Source organism: Stegodyphus dumicola, chromosome 3 (genome assembly GCF_044657685.1).
Source record: "Stegodyphus dumicola isolate Sdum_Otavi_A_Nest chromosome 3, ASM4465768v1".
In the NCBI taxonomy this organism is placed as follows: Eukaryota; Metazoa; Arthropoda; class Arachnida; order Araneae; family Eresidae; genus Stegodyphus; species Stegodyphus dumicola.
In genome coordinates, this window is record NC_140770.1 from 183,673,667 (window position 1) to 183,701,332 (window position 27,666).

Genomic DNA, 27,666 nt, shown 5'->3' on the forward strand with positions numbered 1-27,666 from the left:
TTAAATTTTCTTAAATTTAACATTAATATAAATGATTTACACATCTGCTTATATAAACATAAAAAATAACTGACATTAATTCATCATATTATTTGTTTTAAGTTTTGAAATTAAAATGCATTTATATAAATGAAAATTTAATAAAAAATAATGAAATTTAAATCAATTTTGCAATCTGTATTTTCTAGAGTTTTATTTCTAAAAATTAATTATCACATGCAGTTTTTACAATAACAAACTATCACATGCTTGAAACTAACTTATCACATGCAGTTTTTACAGTAACAAACTCAAATTACTATCAAATTTTCTTAGAAGCCTTTTAAATTATGTTGTACAATTTATCACAAACCAAATTAGCTCTTACTATCTTATGATCAGGGGGAAAATAAAAACCTTACTTGATTCTAAATCTTTTATGAACTGTTGACCTTCATAAATGAACTTTTCTATTTTCCCTTTTTGGATTCTAAAATCAGCCTCTGTTTCCTACAATTATAAACGAACAGTGACACTATAAGGATGCACTTCAATAACTATAAAAATATTTATTTTGATTTGGTAACATAAATTAATATATAAATTAATGTAACAGGAACAAACTAAAAATTATATGCATTTACATAGAAAATTGCAATTTTTATTTCAAAAACAGTATGAAACAATTTCAGATTAAAAGTTGCTACTCGTTTGTATTTTGGTGCAGAAAGCAAAGAAAAAGTAACAACAGAATTTAATATTTGCGGAAAGATTAACATCATAAGATGCTCTTAATACAATTTTAATTGATGGATAGACATGTACTGAAAATAGGAATAGAAATTATCCTATAAAAATATATAAATAATAACAGTTATAAAAAAAGATAAAATTAAATATTTATCATTATTATATTTTAACATATCCATGTCTGAAAAAAGACTTTTAAAGTTCAGTATAGATTATCAGTAGGAATTATTAATTGACACAGCCAAGATGACTCAGTACTGTGAAACATTTTATAGGACATTAGATGAGTATGCATTAAGATTAACATGCGAATGTTCAACATCTTCTGTATATTTAAAACATGAAAATATATATAATGTGGTTCTGTAAAAATATTTAATGTTTTTAATTAGATATAACATGAATTAAATGCATTTTATTTAAATTAATCAGATTAAAAATTTAAAAATTAATATTCTTAAGCATCTATCACTTTTAAACAGTTAAATTTGCAAATTAATAACAGGCAGATTAAATATAAAAGAATATCTTATGTTTTTCCAAATGGCAACAAACTCGAATGAAGAGAGAAATAATGCAAAGTCATATTTTGAGACTAACAGCCTTTTTGGGCTTAAAAAAAAAAGATGCTAAATAATGAGCCGTTTTATGCCTTAAATATCTATGACTTTTTTATGTCCTTTCAATACAGTTCATTGTTTGCTTGCAAGTACTCAATTATTTTTAAGTTAACCATTTCACTTTTCTTTAGCCTTTCTTTTCATAGTAACAATTTGTATAGTTTCAAAATTTAACATATCAGTTTTACCTTAATAATATATTCAATTTCACTAATGCTATTCATAGAGCAACAAATGAGGATCAATTGTCTATTGTTAATCAATAGTATAGAATAAGGCATTAATTATAAGGTCTACTGGAAAGTTCTGTCCGATAACAATATTTCAAGTTTCAACATGATACTGCTGTCTCCTGTTTATCATAGCATTTATGTACATGTAGTCTTCTATATTAAAAAACTCTTCTAAATTCTGTCCGATAACGATATTTCAAGTTTCTACATGCATGCCCATGTTCATTTGAGATATATACGGCTGTCTCCTGTTTATCATAGCATTTACGTACATGTACTCTTCTAAATTAACTGAAACAAAAATGTCTCAAATCATTATTAAATATGGTGGGATGGTATAAACATGGTTGCAGAAAAAGCTCATTTTGTACCCTAAATTTTGCACGAATTTCAACAAGAAATACTATAGAAGAATGTTGGAATTTAATGAAAGTTTTTGGTGAAAATACAAACAAATGTCCAATGAACAAATGTCTGAACAAAATGTCCAGGAGATAATTTGGAAACTTTGAAGCAGGGGATTTCAACCTAAATGATGAGCCAACTTCCGGCCTGCCATCTTTAATCGATGACAATATTGTCAAGACCATGATACAGCAAGATCATTTTCTGACGTCGGAAATTGCAGAAAAGCTTAACTCAGCTCAACAAACCATTCTGGACCATATCTGTAAATTAAAATTAGTTTGTAAATATTCCAAATGGATCCACATGAGTTAACCAAGAAAAATTTGTATGATTGAGACTTCATATGCACATCTCTGCTTACTCAAAACAAAAAGCAAACCTTTTCATGGACCAAATAATAACTTGTTTTGAAAAATAGATTACCTATGAAAACATCATTAGGAAAAGAGCTAGGCTGAGGAAATCTGCCACATCCACTATTCTCCCCATACTTAACACTCTGATTATAACTTGTTTCTCTACTTGCAAATTTTTTGAAGGGAAAAAGTTCAAAACTGAAGAAGATGTCAGTCAAGCACTACCTGAGTTCTTTGGCTCTGCCGCCCAGATGGTATAGTGGTTAAGGGAGCCTACTGCAGTACCAGATTTGAATCTCGAAGAAGGCATGGTTGTAACTGTCCGTCCCTTCATAGGAGGCAATGGTGGAAGCCTACTATGATGTTGCCTGCACAAAAAAATGGCAACCACTTCCGGCCTTAGAAGTGGCAAATAGGCCTTAGAGTAGGCAAGTGCCTGTCATTGGGTTAAAAAAAATTTTTTTTGGCTCGAGGCACAAGATATTTTTCAAAAATGGTGCTTACAAATTATCACCATGCTAGGAAGATGCATAAGTAACAATAGAAATTATAGTATACAAAAACCATTATTAAAAGTATGAAGAATGTATTATTGCCTTTCACTTCCCAAACAGATATAATTTTCCGGTAGACCTCATACAGTATACTATATTATGCATTGTAAGATATAACAGAATGCAAAATGTTATTATTGACAGCACTGGATAAATATCAGTTCTGTTTTGTAAAAAATTATTCCTTTTTAGAACTACAAGTTTGCTTTATGTGATTATATTATTCTCCATTGGTAAATAAGTCATTCAATCTTTAACTCATTCAGATGAACAACAACAGGTAATACAAGTCATAAAAATGTATGCTAAACTGGTCGAAAAGAAACTGCAGAACACATTTGACTCACATATATATTCTAAATTTGGATGCCATTATCCAATTTTGTTTTTAGTCCAGCAATTTGCCCAAAACGGCTATTAATTTTGTTTTGGTATTATCTGTTGATTCACTATAAACAGAAAATCACTTTTCAAATTGTTGGCACCAAATATTATCGCCCTGTATTATATTTAAAGAAATTAAATAATGAAGAATCTGCATAAATGTATGCATGTTTCTTGCATTGTGATAAAACGATGGTACCTGGAATACTAAAATTTTCTGCACCCTTAATTGCATTTAATTGTAATCAGTCAAAAAAAAAACTTAAAATAACCAAAAAAATTACTCTTTACACCTTATGCAAGCCTAATAGGCACTGTAATATATCAAAATGTTTGTTAAAAAACATTTACTTGACTGCAATTATTACTGTAATCTAAAACTTAACTAATTAATCTTAAGCAGGTTAATTAACTTTTCCCCCCACCCCCAATCTTTTAATCACCCTTCAAAATTAGTATGGAACTGGTAAGAGCCTTGACCCTCCCTCCCCCAGCACATTATTAGACCACTTAGCCAGCCTAGCTCCTCCTCCGAGCCAATTGCTTTCTTGCTTTCCTGACTACTCTCTGCTCACAGACCCACAAACTTCTACAAACTTCCTAATAATTGCAATAGAAATCTTCAAATGTTATGCCTCTTTGACATCAACTTCATCTTCTTCCATATTAATTGCTTCAAACTTCATCTCTACCTGATATGCCTTCCCATGCTACTACTAATGTTCGAAAAAAGATTATGCGGATATATTGAGATAGTGGTCTTGACCCAGGAGCCCGAGTAGATAAACCAAGTTCAACGAGCCAGTACCCAGAGCCATCAAATTTTTGAATAGCGTACATCTCCACCTGAATATGGGCATCTGGAAGCCCAAATTTGGAATTTGTTTTATTATCTATTTCATGTTTTGTAAAGCACTTATGAGGTTTAGATTAAGAAACTCAATGAATTCAAAGTGAACAATGACAACACTGTATGGGGGATGGACAGATTTTTATCTCCAGTGCTTGAGACTGTGTATCGGAAATTCTAACAATTCACTCTTTTAAATATTTTGTGATATTGCTGTTGAATTGAATTTTATGGTTTAAGTCTGAAGAACATTATATTTAATAAATAAAGGTAACGCACAAAACGTGAAAAAACACTCCTTTGGGCGTAATATATAATGCGAAAGCTTTCAGATTTTTTTTTAATTATTATTTTTCTTTAAACCATAGTTTAATGTCATAAAATTCTTTTAGCATGCATAATAATATAAATGTAAATAAAATAGATTATTTAAAATGAAATAAGTATCACAATACATATAACTGGACTTATCTGATGTGATTCATACTAAAATAGACAGAATGAAAGCAGTTGGTTATGTAACTACGGAAGAAAAAAAAAAGATCCTGGGACTTCAGAAAATTTAACAATTGACTTATTATAAAAATTAGTTTCTTTTATATTAATTTTCATTTTTCTTTTACCTTCTCTTTGCACTACCATAACTTTACAACACAAAACTCCCTATAGCATGTTTTTTACAAAAAAGAACTAATAAACTAAGCAAATGTTTACCTCTAAAAGAAGTTGTTGATCGTCAAGAGATAACGTATCCCATGGTGAAACATCATTCCCAGAGCTTTCATAAGCTGCTAAGCCAACAGAGGATTCAATACGATCTAGCCATAAACTGATAATTTCAAAATTCTGATACCATTCCTTCATATGCCAGCTGTCTAAACGTCGCTTTTTTGCACCTCCTTGATCACTATCCTACAAATGAATATGAATGAATTATGATTATGAATAATTGATGATTATGAATAATTAAGCAAAAATTGTATTTAGTCATCTTTAAAACTTCTGATTTTAAAATATTTATGAATATTAAAATCACAGTTTTAACTGAGTTAAATGCTTTAAAATATCTAAGAACTGATAAAGCTTTTACATCTTAAATCTGGTAAAATGTCATTTGGAGCATTTTGAATTTGCAACCACAATTTTTAGATTCATGGTTGCAAATTCAAAATATGCCTGTATTAGCATATGCATATTAATTTATTTTATACAGGCATATTGCTTTTCACTAGAGGGAAAAAGAGCAATATAAATAGATTTAACTATATAAACTGATTATAATTATATAAAAAAATCAAAAAATAATGCACATATTAAAATATCAGTAAACAAAATAAATAGTCATTTTATAGTCTACTCAAATTTAAATATATATCTTAAGAAAAATGGATACAATATTGAAATCATTGAGGAAAAGAAACAAACCTCTTGGCTAGTGAGGGACTGAGAAGATTGTTCATAACTTGCCTCATTCTTGTTATTTGTCACAACATCTTCTTCCATACTTGATAACTGAATCAATAAATTATTTTTATGAGATTAAAACTTTTACATTAAAACAAATGTACTAAAAATAATACCATGAAGTCACTTATATAAGTTATTTATATATACTATTATGTGTGCATGGATTCATATGAGTGCACACAGAACCAATGACAGCTTGAGAAAACTTATTTTTCTGAAAGAAAAAACAGTTTACAATTCTGTCACTCTTCACAAAAGTATTCATACAGCTCTTATCAGTATGACAGAGCACAATCAGTACTTACCACTTCAAACTATTAAGAATGTTAAACAGAACATAATGCAAAGTGCATCTAAAGATAGAAGCTTACATGGAGATCTCTCAGTACTCATTACCAAAACCTGAGAACTGATGCTTGCTCTGGTCTCTCCATTTTCCCTTTAGCCATCAACAAATTTCATTACATTCAATTTCTTGAAATTGCTGAAAGGTTTACACAGTTACATAGGATCGGATATGGCTACAATTAGCTAGTGATACGATTATAGTTACATAGGGGTCGGAAACAAATGTCACCAAGTCTGGCGACAATTGGATATTTCTTGCCAAATCTGGTGACAAAAATTAGTTGCCGAAACCATCTCCAACTTGGCAAGATCACCATTTATTTACCTCAGTGTTAAATGGCCTTGCCTCTGTAATCTTATTTTCACTGCAGCACTCTACTCTCTTGAACCCTTTCGTGTTATATACAAAAATAGTTATATACAAAAATAGTTTTTTTCACCAAAATTATTTACATATATATATAATTTACAACAACAGAAATAAAAGCATGATATATAACCAAAAAAAGTCATTTTAAAATGAAAAACCAAAAAATACAAAATATTTTAAATACATTTTTCTTCTAATTAAAAAACAATAAAAACCAAAATTTAAAAGATAATTAAGAATAGCATTTGTTGATACTTTCTGCACTGTGGCTAAGGTTGTGCTTTTGGTTATTAACAATGATCTAGATTCATAGGTTGTCTGATAGCTAAAGGTGCTTGCAATCAGTATACAGTACAAAGTCCATAATCCGGACTCACCAGGACTTCGGCTATTCCGGATGCGGGGGTTTTCCGGATTATAGATCATCAATTTAAATTTGGCATACAGAAATTATACAATTAAAAACATGAAACTGATTTATGAAATAAAGAGCAATTATGATCTAAAGGGTAGCAAAATTTACAAAAAATATATTTATTTGTTTACTTTCGTAAACATTTCTTTCAATGTAAGTTGTTTATGTTGCTTCGCTTTTTGTGCTAATACTTTCTCTTTAATTTTCTCTTCTATAAACAGACATAATTTCTTGTTCAGTGACAAAGTTCCACTGATCAAATCCTGTAATTGCTGTGTCGAGAATACCAACTAACTTGTCAATTGAAATTTTTTTGTTTTCAATAACCTCTCTGTCACTTTATTCACTATCAAAAGCATGCATCTGTAAATGCTTCACTAGCTTCACGCGCATGCATAGTGGATGCGTGCATCAAACGCGCATGCGTATGTTTGTGGCTCTGAGGTCTGGATTATAGATCATTCTGGATAATGGACGTCCGGATTACGGACTTTGTACTGTATAACTCAAAGAGCATTACAGCTACAATTCCCATTTCTCAATAATTAAAAGAATCTTGCTGCCCTTTTATTTTCCATAATTTAATATCTTCTTCTGTAACTACTGCCAATAGTCATCCATGAACTATGCAGTTCAGATAAAGGGCTCCTGAGTTCAAACACAGAAGTGAATTTTGTGATTGTTAACAGCTTTGTAAGAGTACAGCATGCTTCTCTTATGATGTCAACGGGCTACTGGGAAGTGCTAGTGAAGAAGTAGAATATTGTGCATTAAGTGAAAACTGTGTTGTGACTTTTCTCACTTGTCTGACAGTAACAGAACAAGCCTATGAAATACATCATGGCAAGGACAGCAAGACTGCACCTGTCGTTGGCAAGAGCCTTGAACACCATACAGATGATAGTACAACAGTTCCACTTCCAATTTTGACGGACGGCACAAAGGAGGGACAGGTCCGAGGGTTTTCCAACCGTCTTTCCCCATCAACAACCTGTCGAGAGGACTTTCAGCTCGCTGCACATTTAGTGAGACCTCACGCCGGGCAGACAATATACATTTACAAACATCCACGTCTTCTCCGGGATTCGAATTCAGCCCTTTGGTATTTGCAGTCAGCACCACTACTATCCTGGTTGGGCAGGTCAGGTGAAAACTAGAAAACTGGATGGTGGAGATGTGAATTCTAACTGGATGAAGAGGATGTTGAATTTCAAGTGATTGCTGATGGGTTGAAGAATGTCATATGCAAGCAAGTGGAAGGGGTGTAATAAAAAATTAAGTAAATCAAGTGGTACGAATTTAACCTCTTCGTCATCCGTAATGCATCTAGCGTGTTCAAGGGAAACTTCTGCAGGGAGGCCATAACACGCGTCAAGCGTTCTTCTACATTTTAAAACTTTTAAATGTTTAAAGCGCTTTCTAAATATTTACTTCTTTGAGTTTTTATTTTTGTTTGTTCTAATACCTCCTAGAGGACAGTACTAATCAGGCATTCTATTTCTAATTGAATTCCCCCCCCAGGGTTTTATGAATATTTGCGCCATTTTACATAAGATACAAGACAGTGAGAGATCTTCAACGTCTACTCAGTAGAAAAAGAGAAAAAAATGAGGTTGTGAATCGGAAAGCCAAGAAGGATATATGTTTGATGAGTACAGTTCATAGTAACTCTATGATTGATGTTGAAACACGGAAAAGAACTTTTAAAAAACAATAATTGTAAAAGATTACAATAACAAAATGGCAGATCGCCTGGATCAGATGTTATTAAATTAGTCCTGCTGTTAGAAATAAGCAGAGATGTTATTACTTTCCCATTATGCATTTTTTCCTTATAAGTTTACTTAATGTTCATTTACATTCACCCACTATGAAAGTTATGTATGTACACAGAAAACAACACTACACGCTGCGAAAAACAAAGGGCTGCCGGGGAGAAATTTTCGCAGGAGAGAACGGCGAAAGGGTAAAGCAAGGATAAATTTTAAAATATAGCAGTAAGAAGTTAATGTATATTAAACAACTGCAATAGTTTCTAGTATTAAACAATTTATAATAAAATTTGACATACTCTTCTTCATAATTTTTTATTTTAAGATTTTAAATTAGACAATTTAATAAGATAAATATTTTCATACATAATACTTTGAATACACACATAAGTAACATTAATATTTTAAAATACATAGCACTGAAAGCAACATTACCTTTTTACTGAGACTTTCCATCAACAGCACAAGTGAATCCCACCTCTGTGTAAGTTTTTCAATCTTTTCGGTAATTTCGATAACACCCAGAGATCCTTTATCAAGTTTATCTTTAATTTTCTGAGCTCTCTCAGTAAGTTGATTAAACAATCGGTGATGAATATCCAGATCTTGCTCCACAGACTGAAAATACAGAAATATTTCAATATTAGCTCATTTCTGTTTGTTTTAGGAAGGAAAGATTAATATATCAGAATATGTAAAACTGGGTCTTATATGAAACGAAACTAATAATCAAAAGAAAAAATTATCTTATTTTAATTGCAAAATAGTGATGTAAGCATAAAAGAAAAAAGTGAAGTGAGCATATAAAGCAAGGGAAGTCATATTTAAAATGCATTAATAATCATTAAATACCAATCAGTAAACATTCTATGCAGTTGTAGAACTGCAGTTATTCAGAACATTTTTCAGAAACTAAATATGATTAAGAAGTCAATATTTGAAAATATCATTAGGTAATTAATTTTATTAAAATAATAACAATTCTACAAAATTTATATAAATTTGAGTTTGGAAAGATAAATGCTTAATTATATCTTTTACCTGGAGAAGCTTCACTTGTTCAAGCAATGAAAGACTGTCAGATCCTGATTTTTGACCAATTGTTGAAAGTTGTTGTTCCTTTCGATGAAGCCATTGGCTGAAACATAACTCTTCATCTTCCAGCTGTTGCCACTGGGGTACAATTGTTTGCAACAATTCACTTCGATCTTTCACTGTCTGGCAGATGTTAGACCATCTTTCTGCTATTGTAGATAACTGTTTGGCAAGAGTAGCATAATCTGCATAATAATCCATTTGTAAGTAAATGTTGTTAAATTTCAATTTTTTTTTTTTTTTTTTAATAAGACCTTTTGACACATATAAAATGCTTCTTACCGCTCTGACTACCATTTTCATCAATAACAACTACTATTTCAGGAAGATAATTTACAGCTTCTTGTTTTCCCTTAACTTCGTCTTGCAGATTCTGTAATGTCATCACACCAAAATAAATCAATTTACTTTAATCAGTAATTCATGTTAACACAACTCAAAACAAAACAAAAATACACAAAAAAAATTCCTTTTTCTAATAGTTCTTATTCATTCATCCAAAAATTCTTAGTTATTCAACCTAAACATATAAAAAGTATAATAAATATTCTTTCCAAGTGCATTTACTAAATTTTTTCTTCTTGCCATAAATGAAAAAGAATTACTATAAAATCTTGAACTTGGACTTGGCATAAACAGAAAGAATCATTTTAAAATATACATATTAAAACATTCAATGAAAATTATTTTTTTCCATCACACACACAAAAAAAATCCATCAAATTTGCATATTTCAACAAATAAAATTGATAATTGCGTAATGCTACTTTCATAAAGTTCAAAAGAGTATAAAAATCAAATTCTAAAAAGGAAGCATCAGATTTAAAAAAAAAAAAAAATAAAAAAAAAAGCTTTAGCCTTTTCTGATACAGTAGAAACCAATTCTATTTTATTTCATATTCAATGATTACTTTCTCAAGAATTCTATGCACAATAGTCACAAAATGCACAAACCTTTTGCATTTCAACTTGTTTCTTTATAGTTTCTAAATTTGGTCCTAATGGTGGTAAATGGTTTAGTTTATTTTCCATTTCATCGAGCCATTTATTTAATTTTTCTAAGTGAGCTTTCTGCATATCTGTCAATTTTTTGTGCAACCTAAAGAAATTAAATTATTTCAATAATACAATGGATGAAGAAATAATTTAATAAAAAAGGAACTGAGTAACAGCACTTATTGCACATTTTTAACAAACAATTTACAAATAACAAAATGACACTTTCTAATTACCCATACCCCTACTGGAAAGTCATAAAAAAACTATACATAATGCAAAGCAGTTATGTTGCCAAAAAGTATTTATACGGTAACCCAGGTACTATATGCATAGCATGTTTGTTTTGGTCGATACCAAAGTTGTATAGATGTGGAGTTCATGCTGTTTTTTAAGGGAAAATATGTTTCATATCTGAAATAGTTTTTATATGTGAAAACAAATTGCTGCACACATAGAGAGAACAATACAGCAAAAACAGAGAAATTTTTTTAAATGGTAAATGCTTTATTACCAATGTTTCTTGCTTTTTAAAGCATTTTGATTAATTGCTCCTTTACGATGCTCTTATAGCAGGAGCGCCCAACCCTGGTGCCCACAGTCATAGGTGGGCACACGTTAAATGATCGGTGGGCACCCACTGTGCGATCACAAAAAAAAAAAAAAAGCGTTTTAGTTTTCAATAAAATTCTATGTGAAAGTTTTCTCATTTGTAATGAATAGAAATTGCATCCAACACAGATGCCAGCACAAATCAAAATGCAACTGCTCTCTTTTTTTATGTGCATGTATTATTAACACTATCGGACTACAAATTCACCTTGAAAAAGTAAATGATGCCCACCATCAACAGATATTCTAAAATGCAATCTTAGGCACAAAAAGGTTGGAGTCTGCCTTAGAGCATCACCATTTTGAGAACAGCTACAGTATAAAGTCCGTAATCCGAACTTGTCGGGACTTCAGCAATTCCGGATTAAGAGTTTTCACGGATTATAGATCATCAATTTAAATCTGGTAAGATAGCATGCAGAAATTATACAATTAAAAATATGAAACTGTAATTTATGAAATAAAGAGCAATTATGATCTAAAGGGTATCAAAATTTACAAAAAAAACTTAATACTTATTTGTTTACTTTATTAAACATTTCTTTCAATGTAAGCTGTTTAAGTTGCTTCGTTTTTTGTTCTAAACATGCATGCGTAAACATTAAACACGCATGCGTAACATTAAACGCACATGTGTAAAGCATACAAACAAAAAAAGTTTGTGGCTTTGAGGTCCGGATTATACATCATTCCAGATAATGAATGTCCAGATTACAGACTTTATACTGTATTACTTTTTGCAAACTAGCTTGGTGAAAAATCAGGGTTCATAACCACATTTTAGTTAAAAAAATAAGCACCTATAAGCACTTTTCAAGCACATTTTAAGAAAAAAAATAAGCACCTGTCTAATTACATCATAACAACTGCATAACCTTAAAAATTAGACTTGTAATTTAAAATATGAGAAATGAAGTACTTATTAAGAGAAAATAAGCATTACCTCAACCATGGAAAATAATTACTTTTTTTTTTTTTTTTTTTTTTTTTTTTTTTTTTTTTTTTTTTAATTTTAAATAATAGTTCAATTTACAGAACTAGTTTACAATGAGAGAAAAAAATATGAAGAACTAAACTATATTACAAGATTTAATGATGAAATTTCAGTTCAAAATAGAGAAAGTTAATAATAAGGCATATTTATTGTATTCACTTGGAACCTAATAATAAATACAATTTATTTTTCCACTCATATTGATATTTAAATAATTTAAATCTAAATTCTGAACATTTTCTAAATTTTCATTGTATATCAGTTTTCTCTTAAGAGATATTGCAAGCAAAGTAATTTAAGTAAAAAAGAGGAACATTTCTGAAATCAGAAGATAGAAATTTGTTTCGTGCAGTCATATTTAACAGTAAAAGCTTAACTAACCCGCATACTTGGCGAATATTCGGACAGTCGAGCGTAACTTAAAGGAGCGAAGGGGGGGGGTAGACCGTAGCCGCCCTTTAGAATTTTCCGCTAAATAAATGCTTTTGACATTTCAATATGTGCATCATATAAAAATAAACCAACGGAACTAAAAAATATTCTGCTTAGCAAGCACAGTAAAACTCTTTTAAGTGTTCATAAACAAATCTCGGACCGAACATCAACATTAACTATATCTGGAAAATATCGCAAACGTTATTGCACAATACGTGCGCCATAATTCTTCCCTACGTGATATTACGCAATTGGAATCAACAACTGCCGATATTGGGAGAATAAAGAACTAAATAACTGGGGTGTTTTTCATTCTAATTATCAACAGACGGCGTTAAATTTCTGGAATAGAATCATTCTTCGCTTGGGTTGGTAGACCGCAGAACGTTTAGTCCTATTCAATCCAGATTGCAAAGTGACCAAAAAAAAAAGGGGGGGTTCCGTTGCTTGTTTTGCAGCTAACTGTAACAATTTCAATATTCAAGATTTTGCAGAGAAAAAGGAGACCTCCCAATTTTCGTACCGTATAATATATTGGCCAAAAAAATTAAATTATTTTGACTATTCGATTACTTTCCCTTTATTTAAGCCATTCCGAATATTATTCCTTAGAAAGCTAATCTGTGTTAAAACACAACCATTTTTGGAAGTTTACTATACTTCAGCAGTTACTGCAACTATGTTATTATAAACATTCATACATATGCTCATAATATAAGCATAACGATCATAATAAACACAAATATGAACTGACCAAGCAGAACGAGAATGCACATTTTTAAGATCTTGATAGAATTTCAAACGTGTGTAGTATTTGGGTGGGAGGAAAAGAATGCCGAATGCAGTGGAATTTTCTACTGCTTTCGCAATTCTTTGACCAATAGAACGACGGCACCTGTCTGTACTCTTCGTGCACACCAAAGGTTATGTTAATGCAGAGAAAGGGGGAAAAGCTATTTCCGGGAGTATGACTCACCATCTGACATTCCATATTAGGAAGAAAATTTGTTTATTTAGTTTCGGCTTTGGTACGGGGAAAAATAACGCGTTCATTAAAAAAAAAAAAACCACTAAAAGCAAAAAATAAGCACTAAAAACAAAAAATACGGGCTTTAAAGAAAAAGTAAGCATCTATAAGGGCCTTTATATTTTATTTTCAAATATAAGGACTTATAAGCACTTATAAGGACCGCTACGAACCCTGAAAATTATTCACAATGAATTTGCAATTCTTTTAAAAGGGGTGGGGATAGTCAGAAAGTACCAATAAAATTAACATATTGCTTCATTAGTGCTTAGAAAAAATTTAAATATTTAAGGTTACATTTGAATAGAATGACTGCATAATATGTGCTTGAACAAATGCTACAAAAAATACTAAATAGACTAATACTGACTCAAATACTGTGAGTGTGAATTATAAACAAGAATAAAATTTATATACTCATTCTGTCTCTCTAATGCTTTTGATCTGAGATCTTCCCATCGGTTATATAACAGTTGCATTTGTACTTCAATTTCTTCATGCTCAGCAGCATTTACTTTTCCTTGTGTCAGGAGACGGTTGCCATTAAACAAAACATCCTCCACAGCTTGAGAATGATTTTTGAGTTCTAACATGAAAGACTGTGGAAGGAGAAAAAAAAAAAAAAGATGAATTAACTCCAAGCATTTAAAATGCATTAAATGCCAAAAATTAACTAAACTGAATATGCTTCAAAATTTTTATCAAAAGATGAGAGGAATAATACTATTTTTTTTTTTTTTTTTCTTTGGTACTTTTCATTCACTGGAGTACCAGTTAATAGTGCACGAAAACATGGTATGTGTTAACCTATTTCTTTCACCTTAACAGTGGCAATACTATGATGTCACTATGAATAAGCATGAAGAATGTTTATCAGTTCAGTAATTTAATCTCTGATGCTTCCAATTGCTTATAATGTTTATTTATTTACTTTTAACGGATCAACACAGTTTTGCTATTACCAAACCATGAAGAGCTGTGATTAGTTTCTTTCTAAGACAATCATACTATTTACCCATAATGAAACTGTATGGGAAAATTACAAAATGAAATCTTATTATTTTACTGCCAAATTATATGCCAAAAAGAAAACTTTATGCAATAGTTGTGGTTTGAAGGTCTGGCCATTCTTTTTCTGATAGTTATTCGGTTTATTTAATACAATCAGGAATATTAATTAAGTCAGGAGCTCATATTGTGACACTGACTTCCAAAAGTTGAACATGCAGCAATAAAATAAGCAAAAATGGAAAAGTAAAGCTATGATTAACACCAAATTGCTCATGAAAGTAGCAAATATGTTTACACAGGAAAAAAAGCAAGCATTATGTACAAATATGAAAAACTATATTTGATTTTTGTCAATCATATGATGTCACATTTAGGTAATTAATAAATTGAAGTTTAGAGCTAAAAACAAACAAATAAATGTTACATTAATAATTCAAGTGACCATCCCAGACCTTCACACAAACTTGACAGTATTGCCTACACTTCCAACCAGATAATCAACCATCCTAGATGCCACCAATGATCATTTCTCCATTATGGAGGTTTCCAACTGTCTGATGCTGGCTGGAGGAGGTAAATATGCACAGGCAGTATGCCCGAGAGCATAACAAAGATTTTTTATGGGATTAAGGGCATGGGAATATGGCAATAACTCTATACAAAGAATGCAAGTACTTATTATAATGCTGACTCGATGGAAATGGGCATTATCTTTCATAAACAGGAAATCAGGAACAACTGTTGCAGCATAGAGTCTCACAATGGGGTGTAGGACTTCATCCTGAAACCTCGCAGCTGTCACATAACCATTTTTAAAAATGCAGCTACTTTTAATATCCCACTGAAATTCCAGCACATATCACTGATGCTGCTACCTTTGAATGCATACAGTTCTGGGCCTCCCGACTCTGTGTATATCCCCTTCTCCAGACACTTTCGTACTTTTCTTACGATTCCAGAGCAAATCTTGACTCATCTGTGAACAGGATATTGCACCAATCTAAGACAGTCCAATTGAGATGTTGATGACAGCACTTTATTCTTACTTCTAGAGCAGGAGGTTAATGGAACACAAACAATTATTGCTATTTTAATAATTGCTTATTTGATTGAAAAAGGCTAACTTTTCAGGAGGCAATTGCCCTTCTCGATAAAATCACCAACAATTATTAAGATCTGATAGTGTTTAGAACCTCATATCTATATGAACTGAAAGAAATTCAATCCAATACAATGAAAATAAATATTTCAATTTAATTAGTTCATATTAATTCATTTTCAATATATAACATATAATACCATACTAGGATATTTTTCTTCTATGTTTGAAAATATATTGAATAATATCAATTAACTTAATTAAATTGAAATATTTCTTTGGATTATATTGGACTGAATTTCTTTCAAATAGAAGAAAAGGATGAAACATGATCAGATCTTAATAATTGTTGGTGATTTTATTGAGAAGGCTAATGTCCCTTGAAAAGTCAGCTTTTTTGATGGAATCAACAATAATATATATTTCTTAAATAAAATTTTTCTACATTAAATGACCCTAATTACTAAGGTCTATTTTTACAATAGTTTATATTCTACCTTTTCCAAGGGAATAATCTCTGTTAATAATTTATATATATGCAAAGTTAAAACTAAACAGGCAAAAGTGAGCAAATGCAAAAAACATGCATTCACTCAATTTATTCTACATTATTTTTTTATTTGTTTTTCTTTTGCCTGTTTAAGTTTTAATATAATAGATATTTAAAAATGATACCTTAGCAGCACTATGTGTAGGTATTGTTTTTAAATCCTTATTGCATATATTTTTTTTTTTCCAATTTACGTGCATATATATGTGTATATTGTAAAACAATGCAATGATGGTACATGACATTAGAACATTTGGGTATTTCCTTACTTCATGTTCATTAAATTGTCTTCTCACACTATCAACACTATCACATTCTGGCTTTTCTTCCATTAGTTTTTCCTCAACACTTAAAAGCCAAGTTAAAACATCTTCTAATGCAGATTGGTAAGAAGTGATATCACTATTATAATTTAGATGACTAGACTCCACATTTTCCTATAACAATAATATATAAAACATGAATACACGATAACAATACATATAAATAACAATAATAAAAAAAAAATTCTATGGCAAGCAAATTCAAATCACTGTGTTTATTGAAATAATTCCATACTTAAAGAATTACTTATTTTACGTGTAAAAATTTAATGCATCACTATTTCACATATGGTCAACAATTCTAATCGCCATATAAAGTGAAGCTTATGGTATATAGATATCCTTTCCACAACAGCAAGAAAATCTTTATTACAATATAAAATTAATATTTATTTTATATTTAAACAAAATATTAGCACTTAAAAGCCGATGACACCATAATAAAAGAGCAATATTACATGAAGAAATAACCCTACTACTTATTCGCAGCCTAATTGTTAGAGCAAAACCTATTTTTAAAATATTGTTATTCATTAATGTCACCATTATTACTATTATTATTAACAGAAAAATGCCTTACATCTGATAGGTCAACAGAGTCCAATCTTCTAAGAGGTATGCTTTGATTGTGTAACGCTTGGAAAAAACACATTATATACATCATCACAGACTTTTTATCAGGGAGACTAGTATTCACATCTAAAGGATTTACAAGGAAAAAAAAAAAAGAAAAGAAATTACACAATCTTCAAATTGTTATTGTATGTTTAAAAAAGAAAATAATTTCTTAAGTAAATGTTGATTTTAATAATACTTATGCATATAAACAGCACTCTAAAAGAAAGGCTGGATTTTAATAGGGTATCTAAACTAGAAAATTCAGTTACAACATTCATTTGGTAGTTACCATACCCAAAAAAAAAAAATGTATCATTTGCTTGAATTTTCTCTTTTATGTCAGGAATGATATCTTAAAATTTATGACCAAGCTGGTCTAATTAGAACCAATTCCTATAGCTATGCATATAATATTAATTTAGTTTCAACAGTCAAAACATCACTTTCAGCAACGTTAAGCCTTGTTCGGCTACACTGGTTCCATAGTTTTTATTCAGTACAATCTTGACTTTTAAAAGCAGAAAACATCTCTACATTCTTTTTTCTCCCTCAATGTTTTTAACTTCCTTCTGCTAAAGATAACATAAATTAAATATAAACTAAACAATGGCATAAATTCGCAAGTTTCATAAACTGCAATAAAAACCAGGCCATTTGCCAGGATTTAAATCCCAGTAAAGAGACCACTGTTCAGAATTTTACTCACTTGACCAGCTGCATGTTTCAAATTTGCAGTTACAGCTAAACTACATTTAAAGCTACTGGTCTGAATATTCCAAAGCTATCAATTTATTTCTCTCATTAAAATTAACATATAATTCAATCCAAAACCAGGATCTCTGAAATTCATACTATCTTGAATTAAAATGCAACTTCAAATTAACAATAATTTATTAATTGCACTTTCAAATTCTAAGAAAACAGAAATACTTATATTTAAACATTAAAAAAAATTTTTTTAAATTGTAAATTTTTCAAATAATTTATATAATTCCAAAACACAAAAATTTAAATTAATTACACATATCAGTTTACAAAAATGCAAACTTATATTTTCATTCCTATATTTAAAAATTAGTTGAATCAATTCAAAAATTACCCTCTGGATCTAGTAATTTATCAATCCCAAGGTTCTTATATGCAATTTGGAAAGCATGTTCTAGACGAGAATTCACATCTTTTTTTAATATGCTTTCATAATCAAACAAATGTGGCCTGCAAGTAAAGAAAATTATTTTTATACATACTATATATGTGTACATGGAAAATAACCTAACAGATCTATCACAATATTAAAAAAAAAAACAATAATTAGAAAAATTCTTCGTTACCTAAACCGATGGATAATGGCATTGAATGCCAAACCATCTGTCCAACTTGTTGTGAAATTATGCACATATACCCCAGAATAGCTGGAAAAAAAGTTTCAGTATTGATATAATTTGATATATTATGTACATGAATGCAGCAAATTTACACAAAGCAAACATTATATTTGATGGCATTAAATTTTGAGATTAAACATCTACTAGAAGTGAAAAATTTCTTTGTAACTCAGTAACATCTTTAAATTACTTTCAAATATTGTACAATGGTGAATTAGTAATGAAACTAAATTCTAAGCCAAATTTAATCAATACTTATAGATCTGAGAATCTTGTCCTGAGTAACTTGAATTTTTTTCCTCTCATTAGCAATTGTTAAAGGCCTATGTTAAAAAAAGCATATAGAAAAACAGGAAGAATCACTTTTTTCTTTTAATTTCGACTGCTTATTTTCATTTAGGTAAGGCATAAATACACTTATTGCTTTTACAAGTGATATTTTTATCCTGTATTTCAATATGGCTCCTAAATGTCAATTTGCTATTAAGAATTACTCCTAAATATTTGCCCTCTTTTTTGAAGTTGAGTATCATGGTTATTGATTTTGATTCAGTTTCAGCAACTGATATTATTTCAGCAATTGTGTTAAAAACTCTACTTAATTATTTCACATTTTTAGTGGCTTTAGCAAGAACTAAATGCCTACCAATCTGCACATAGGCACACGGTTTATATTTTTTTAACTATTAAAAAATTCTCAACTCTTTTAAAATATTATTTTGAAATGTTCAATAATGAATATGCTTACAATTTTCAATCTGCCCTCAGCAGAAAAGAAAAGTGGGAGTACAACCATGGGTGTAGGGGGGGAGAATTACATAGTTTCAAAGAGGAATGTGATCAGCTTATGCTTCAGCTTCTTTCTGGAGTGATGTTAAAAAAATAATCTAAATATAAAAAAATATACGAGTTTTCGAAAGTGGGATAACCTTCTATCAATTGTTAAGAAGCGCATGTGGGTAAAACAGGAGGGAGAACCACCGAGTCATATCCCGTAGAATTCAAGTTCCTGTATCATGGCAGCCATAATAACACACACACACACATTATTAACAGTAACATCAGAAAAAGACTATTAAAAATAAAATGTTTACATGTATTGTCTTTTAATATACTGTTTATAAAATTATATGAATAAAATAATATATAAGGTGTATAAGAAAGTCTCTTTAAAACGAAAATTTTTGCGAGTGGAGAGAGATACAGCTATGCAAGTGAGGTAATGGTATAGTAAAGCGACTACACCCAACATAATGCACACAACAGCAGTGACCCTGGTGGTGAAATTTCGAAGATAGTCATTGCAAATTGAAAAAAAAAAAAAAAAAAAAAAAAAGGAGATAGAGCAAAATTTCCAATTAAAAAGGTTTAAAGCATCAATTAATTGGTACGAAACAACATTTGGTTCACACAGATAAGATAAACTGTCGCCTGCATATCCAAAGATATCTGCAATGAACACACTCCATTTAGTGTAAATATATGAAAGGAACAGCCATAGGTATTAAGAAATATGCATTTTTATTGCAAAAAATATGTACAGTCAAAATCTTTAATCTGGACTCATCGGGACTTCGGTGATACCGGATTATAGATCATCAGTTTAAATCTGGTAAGATGGCATGCAGAAATTATAAAACTAAAAATATGAAACCGTAATTTATGAAATAAAGAACAATTATGATATAAAGGGTATCAAAATTTACAAAAAAAAGCTTAATATTTATTTGTTTACTTTATTAAACATTTCTTTCAACGGGCACATGCGTAAAGCATAAATTACGCATAGTCGAAATTAGAAAATTGCAACCAGAAAACTATTTGATGTGTAATCGTGATATTTATAATGACGAGGAATTTTATTTAAATCATATCAAAGACGGAGTACATCGAGATGAAATACTACATTTAGTAAGGAATTATAAACCGAATAAAATAAAAACATCTGCCCTGAAGATAAGGATAGTGCTGACAGATCAACTTCCAGTTCATTGTGCACCGCGATGTGCGAGTGGAGAGAGATACAGCTATGCAAGTGAGGTAATGGTATAGTAAAGCGACTACACCCAACATAATGCACACAACAGCAGTGACCCTGGTGGTGAAATTTCGAAGATAGTCATTGCAAATTGAAAAAAAAAAAAAAAAAAGGAGATAGAGCAAAATTTCCAATTAAAAAGGTTTAAAGCATCAATTAATTGGTACGAAACAACATTTGGTTCACACAGATAAGATAAACTGTCGCCTGCATATCCAAAGATATCTGCAATGAACACACTCCATTTAGTGTAAATATATGAAAGGAACAGCCATAGGTATTAAGAAATATGCATTTTTATTGCAAAAAATATGTACAGTCAAAATCTTTAATCTGGACTCATCGGGACTTCGGTGATACCGGATTATAGATCATCAGTTTAAATCTGGTAAGATGGCATGCAGAAATTATAAAACTAAAAATATGAAACTGTAATTTATGAAATAAAGAACAATTATGATATAAAGGGTATCAAAATTTACAAAAAAAAAGCTTAATATTTATTTGTTTACTTTATTAAACATTTCTTTCAACGGGCACATGCGTAAAGCATAAATTACGCATAGTCGAAATTAGAAAATTGCAACCAGAAAACTATTTGATGTGTAATCGTGATATTTATAATGACGAGGAATTTGATTTAAATCATATCAAAGACGGAGTACATCGAGATGAAATACTACATTTAGTAAGGAATTATAAACCGAATAAAATAAAAACATCTGCCCTGAAGATAAGGATAGTGCTGACAGATCAACTTCCAGTTCATTGTGCACCGCGATGTGCCCCCCCCCCCCCCCGCCGCAGAGCAGCCTGAAATTGATAAACAGATTTCGGAATGGTTAGAGAAACAAAGGATATGCCTTTATCCATTTTTTGCAGCAATTCCACTTTTTGTTTGATGCACATCAAAACATGCTTTCGCTTTGTAGATCCATTGGCAGCTCCAGAATCGGAAATTCTTTTTAAATAATCGAAAGTTCAAGCTTACTTTTATAAAATTGCTCTAACAGTCTGCCAAAAATAATAAGCCGGATCCAATTAGAAGATTAAAAAACAACGCAATCTATAACATTAACTGGAATAGATAATTAGATAATTTTAGCTTAGCTTATACCATCCGTTATACATTAAACGCACATGCGTAAATGTATCACGTGCATGCTTCAACGCATTATGCATTGACGCATGCGTAGAAAGTTTGTAGCTTTGAGGTCCAGATTATAGATCATTCCGGATTATGGACGTAGGGATTAAAGACTTTTGACTGTACTTAAGTAAATATAGTTTGATAACATCAAACACAAAAACAAGGGAGGGAAATTCAAAAGCAAATTGTCACCCAGTGATAGAAAGTTAATATTATCTGTCATCGAGATTATAATGAGGTTTGAGATTAGGCTAAGTGAAAGCCAACACCTTTTTAATTAAATTTTAAATGCATTGGAAATGAAAGTTTTACAGACGTTACAGTACAGTACAACGTCACAATCTGCAATTGCACACTGCTACATTTCCGAAATGTGAATATGCAGAGTAGAATCATCACACATCAATCAATGGTATGAAAGAAAAAATTAATTTACCCTTTTGTTGCATCACGACACCATGCCAATAGTGTTTTTTCTAAATTTGTCTGTGGTAATTCTTTGGATGCACTTTTGAGAACACCATGCACCTATTTCAAGAAGGGAAAATTTCCACATACATCATTATAAAATAATAATTATAATAGCAATAATAATAAAAAAAAAGAAAATTTGTTTAATTAAGGTCTAAATCAAAATGAGAGCATTTTAATACTTTGATAACTTTTCCTTAAAGTACTAGAATACTTTAGACATAAACAAATTTATTACATAATTTTCAAATATAAAAAGGATAAAAAAATTGTTTGAAACCAAGATAATTCCTTTGCAGAAAAATACAAAAGCATTAGAAAATATATCAATAACTGTCAAATTTATTGAACATAATATCATTTTGTGAAGTCTTCTATATGAATGAGCATGATATATGTTAACATATTACCCCCAAACTTTTATTCCAAATTTTATTGTAGTATAACAGATATAGCATGTAAAGTTAATTTGATTAATTTTACTTCTTAAGTAGAACTGCACTTTGTCGGATGTAAAATGAAAGCTCTATTTCAACTACAGAATTGCTTCAATTCTCAAATCTATTTTTCTTCCCAAAATGTTTTTAAAAATTAAGTATGTATATTATAATCCAAAGCAAGCTTAAAATCACAGCTTTCTTCATATTTCTCATACTTTGCATATGACACCAGTTTGTTGTTACATGATTAATTGATTTTAAAAAGTGTGTTCTCAATGTCTCAAATACAAGCAATCTCAATGGATAAGATATTGATATATTCTGATAAATAAAAAAAGAATCAGATTTAAAAGAATCAGATTCTGAATGTGAATTACATTCTGTCAGATTAAAGTTTTATTTTATTTACTTATTTTTTTTTTTTTTACAATTAAAGTAAGGAATTACATTTTTTGTTTCCTTTTTGGGGGGGGAGGGGGTACGTGTGTGTGTGTGTGAAAATTCTATAAATGAAACTACCTAATATAATATATATATTACATTGATATTTTAAATTACCAAAAAAAGTGTATTTGAGATTTTAATTTTGGACACTAGCTACCAGTTACACTGCTGCACATGTATGCAACAAAATAAAAGGGCTCTGCACATGTATCCTGCAATTCTTTAAAGTAATCATATCATACACTGCATCATAATCTTAGTGAACTACATTCTTATAAAATGAAATATAAAAGAAATTCAATTTCAGTTTGCTAGTGATATACAGTACAAAGTCTGTAATCCGGACTCATCCAGACTTCAGCAATTCCGGATTAAGGTTTTTCCTGCATTATAGATGATCAATTTAAATCTGGTAAGATGGCATGCAGAAATGATACAATTAAAAATATGAAATAAAGAACAATTATGATCTAAAGGGTATCAAAATTTACAAAAAAAAGCTTAATATTTATTTGTTTACTTTATTAAACATTTCTTTCAATATAAGTTGTTTAAGATGCTTCCACAAAAAATTTCAAATTGTGTCATATATAGTGGACTTTCCAATGCCATACTTCTCGCATAACTTTGAGACGGATAGGCCTTTTTTATCCATTTTTTGCAGTAATTCCACTTTTTGTTTAATGGACATCGAAACATGCTTTCGCTTTGTAGATCCTTTGGCAGCTCCAGATTTGGAAAATCTTTTTGACGTAATTGAAAGTTCAAGCTTAATTTTGATAAAATTGTTCTAACAGTCTGCAAAAAATAATAAGCCGGATCCAATTAGAAGATTAAGGAACAGGGCAATCTGCAACATTAACTGAAATGCCTTAGATAATTTTAGCCTGGCTTATACCGTTCGTTACACATTAAACGCGCATGTGTAAATGCATTATGCGCATGTGTAAATGCATTATGCGCATGCACATAAAAATTGCAGATTTGAGGTCCGTATTATAGATCATTCTGGATTATGGACATCCGGATTACAGACTTTCTACTATATTTAGTTACTATTGACATGATTTTATTCCTTTCATCCCACAATAGTTTCAAAAACATTTAAAAAGAAATGCACTAAATATTCTGTTACATTTTCCAATTAACAGATCTAAACCACTGATTCAATAAATGATAATTCAAGATTTTCATACCTGCCAATGTAAAATAATACTCCATACTAATCCCAAAGTTAACTTGGTGTTACCATCCACAATATCATTTGTACTAATGTTAACAAGCTTTACCTAAAAAAAGTACAAAACAAATAATTTAATGACATTTATTTAAAAGTAGCACAGAAATTTATAACTGTGAAAACTAATTTAAAAAACTTACATTATTATCTTTCAAAACTTTCAAAGCAAGGCCTACATTATTAAGGTGATGAACTCTTAAGCGTCCTTTTTCTCGCCTCTATAAAAGCCAACAATTATAAAAAAAAAATAAAAATACATATCTCAGAAATTCAAAATCCTGCGATAAATTACAAAATAATACACATATAATAATTATACACTCATATATGTATTATTTTGAAATCAATATATGCGTATGCAATAGCATAATTTAAATTAATTAAATAAAATGTATTTTTAATTAATTTTCAAAATAGTACACATTTAATTAATTTAAATAGAAATATAATATATTTATTATATTATCATTTAAATTAAATTTAAAAAATAGAAATAAAAACAAGTTAGCCATCTCTCATTACTTTAATAATGATATAAATAGTTACTCATTGATGAACAACATGAAAAATTCTGAAAGATTTTTAACCATCTTTATCCTTTGACCCTTTGGATCTTTTCCACTTAGGTATGATGCCTTTATCTAGTCATAAGACTTTTTGTCACTTAATAAGATTTATCTTATAATTTAAAACACTTTACTTTCTTACTTTTTTAATGATGTAAATACCATCTTAATGAATGGAACTTTAGTAAAACAGAGGCTAAAATATGTAATTGTACAAATTTAATTAATAAATGCTGTTTAAATAGTTCACAATGAGCAGATTCAAAGAAACCTAGGAGGGTAAAATCTGTACTTATGTAAAATATTGGTACTTCTACATTCATATTACAACAGCACTAAACTAAAAAAAAAATCAGATTTTTAGAAAACAATTACTTTATAATAAAAATACAAAGATAATAAACATATATATGTAACTTTAAATAATAAATTATAGCCCACATTTATATTTCTTATGAAATAAATTCACATTTAGCATGCAGTGAAGGCTAATTGAAGCTGGCCATCACTACATCTGTCTTTTTCTAGAGGCCACTGTTAAGTTAGCAATATATATTTTTATTGTTTCAATTCCTGAATTTGTGTAGACTCTCTTCCTTCTAATTATCTTAGAATTTTTTTTCATACAATTTTTATTTGAAATACCATATATACCCGCGTATAAGTCGATATCGCGTATAAGTCGACCCCCCTACTTCGACATAAAAAATTCGCATAAAATAAGAAACCCGCGTATAAGTTGACCCCCCACTTCCGAAATCGATCGAGAAACTTTGAAAATTTTTAAGTACTACATTTATTCAAAATCATCTCAGAAAAAACAGTAAATATACGATAAAAAATACCTTGGTAAATAAACAAAATCTATTTGCATTTTCCCTTTTTAAAAGTCAAAAGAAATATTCAAAACTGTTCAGTTATTGCGCGGGCTATTTTTTTAAATTTTGACATGTACGCCTGTTAACAAAAGTATTTCATGAATGAACAATAACTATTATAAAGACTTATACATACGTAAAAACTATCTGCATTTCTCTTTTCTTGGCGTGTTGGCAAAATTTTTTATTGCTCGATATTGATTGGTTGTTCGGGGGCCGAAAATGTTTTGGTTTAATTGAAACTTGCTCTAGTTAAAGTATGTGATTAGTTCGTCACATAATTTAAGTCAAGAAATTACTTCAAGTAAGTGACTTGTTTGATAAGTCATCCAATTTGAATGTGGGAAGAAAACAACTGCATTATATAAAGAAATTTTTTAACTTCCGTATCTTTTAATTTTTTATGACCCGCGTATAAGTCGACCCCCCCACTTTGAAGTCTTTTTTTTTGTCTAAAATATCTCGACTTATACGCGGGTATATACGGTAAATGTTACAAAAATATTGAAATAACCACTTGATTATTACTCCAGAACGTAATTGTAATTAGCACAATATTTTGCACAGCCTCAAGACACAATTTAAACTGGCCCTCAGAGCAGAAGTCGGCTGTCATTTATATGTATACATTCATAAAAACTCCAAGATTCTGTAAAAACGAAATGCTAATTCTAGTAATAAAAATGAAATTATAACTAATTTTTCTCTTGAAAAAGAAATACTTCCCCTCATTCCCTGAAAATGTGAGCTAAATTTTGCTGAGGAATTAATTTTATTTATTAAATTATACAGAAGTGAGTGGCAATAATAGTATTTTGAAATGAATAACAATATTTAACATCCTAGTTTTTTCTCTTGTTATGTAAAAAGTCTGTTTCTGCTTTCTGAAATATAATGTTGTTGGCACATAAATACTGAGTTGAACTAATAATGTTTTTGTGTGAAATCATATGTATTATTATATACAGTAAAAATATGCTTTTTCATACATACACATCCAAATTCTTCACAAATTTCACAGTCTTATAATCAAATAATAAGAACTTAATGTTAGGTAATTTACCATTAAATAAGATACAAAGTTACTTTTTTTTATAAAGATAATCCTCCAATGCAGATCCATGAGGAAATGTTGAAACTCTTGAAAGTAAATAAACTCTTTAAATTAAGCAAGTTTTTGCTATGCCATTTCTCAGCATTTAATTAACCTTCAACAGTAAATACATTACAAAAATTAATATTTTTTATATAAGAGAGATTTAAGATTAGATAAGATATTTAAGATTAGATAAACTTCATTCTTGCTACTATAAACAACAACCTAACATGGAAAAATAGGTGTTCCACTGTAACGATGCATTAGAATCCATTTATAAATAATACTACTAAATAAAGTTCATAACAACAGCTTTAAATTTTAGTTATTAATATAAGTGGAAAATCTGATTTTTTAAATAGTTATAATCACTTAAATAAAATATAACACTCACCAGTTCTATACCACACAAGACTTCTAAAAGGCTTAAGAGACGGGTCCCATCTCTTAAATCATAAAACAAATCTTTTACTAATGGATGATTTCCCTATTTGAATGGAAAAATTATTTCATTTAATGTAGACAAATCATATATACTTCGTTTTAAATCAAGCAGTTAAAAAGCATGAATTTTCTCTCACCTTTCCAAGCTGAGAATTGATCCATTTGGTAAAAGTTTTCTTTTGAACATCTTCTCGTTCATCTATCAAAATAATACTGAATATTAAAAATGAAACAAAAGAGTTATAAAA

The 27,666-nt window shown here is 29.9% G+C and overlaps 1 protein-coding gene across 1 annotated transcript in view; it reads right to left on the reverse strand.

Annotated features, from left to right (window-relative positions):
* Window positions 1-27,666, reverse strand: part of Dys (Dystrophin) — a 670,989-nt gene that overhangs the window by 378,304 nt on the left and 265,019 nt on the right. Inside the window, exons 2-18 of the mRNA XM_085813682.1 lie at window positions 27,556-27,617; window positions 27,369-27,461; window positions 24,575-24,652; window positions 24,391-24,483; window positions 22,276-22,367; window positions 18,598-18,678; window positions 18,366-18,481; window positions 17,229-17,347; window positions 16,595-16,762; window positions 14,083-14,264; window positions 10,556-10,700; window positions 9,884-9,974; window positions 9,548-9,786; window positions 8,942-9,124; window positions 5,560-5,646; window positions 4,849-5,046; window positions 402-489 (exon numbers count right to left, since the gene is read on the reverse strand). Of these exons, the coding sequence (XP_085669808.1) occupies window positions 402-489; window positions 4,849-5,046; window positions 5,560-5,646; window positions 8,942-9,124; window positions 9,548-9,786; window positions 9,884-9,974; window positions 10,556-10,700; window positions 14,083-14,264; window positions 16,595-16,762; window positions 17,229-17,347; window positions 18,366-18,481; window positions 18,598-18,678; window positions 22,276-22,367; window positions 24,391-24,483; window positions 24,575-24,652; window positions 27,369-27,461; window positions 27,556-27,617 (2,115 nt within the window). The remainder of the gene's footprint in view (window positions 1-401; window positions 490-4,848; window positions 5,047-5,559; window positions 5,647-8,941; window positions 9,125-9,547; window positions 9,787-9,883; window positions 9,975-10,555; window positions 10,701-14,082; window positions 14,265-16,594; window positions 16,763-17,228; window positions 17,348-18,365; window positions 18,482-18,597; window positions 18,679-22,275; window positions 22,368-24,390; window positions 24,484-24,574; window positions 24,653-27,368; window positions 27,462-27,555; window positions 27,618-27,666) is intronic.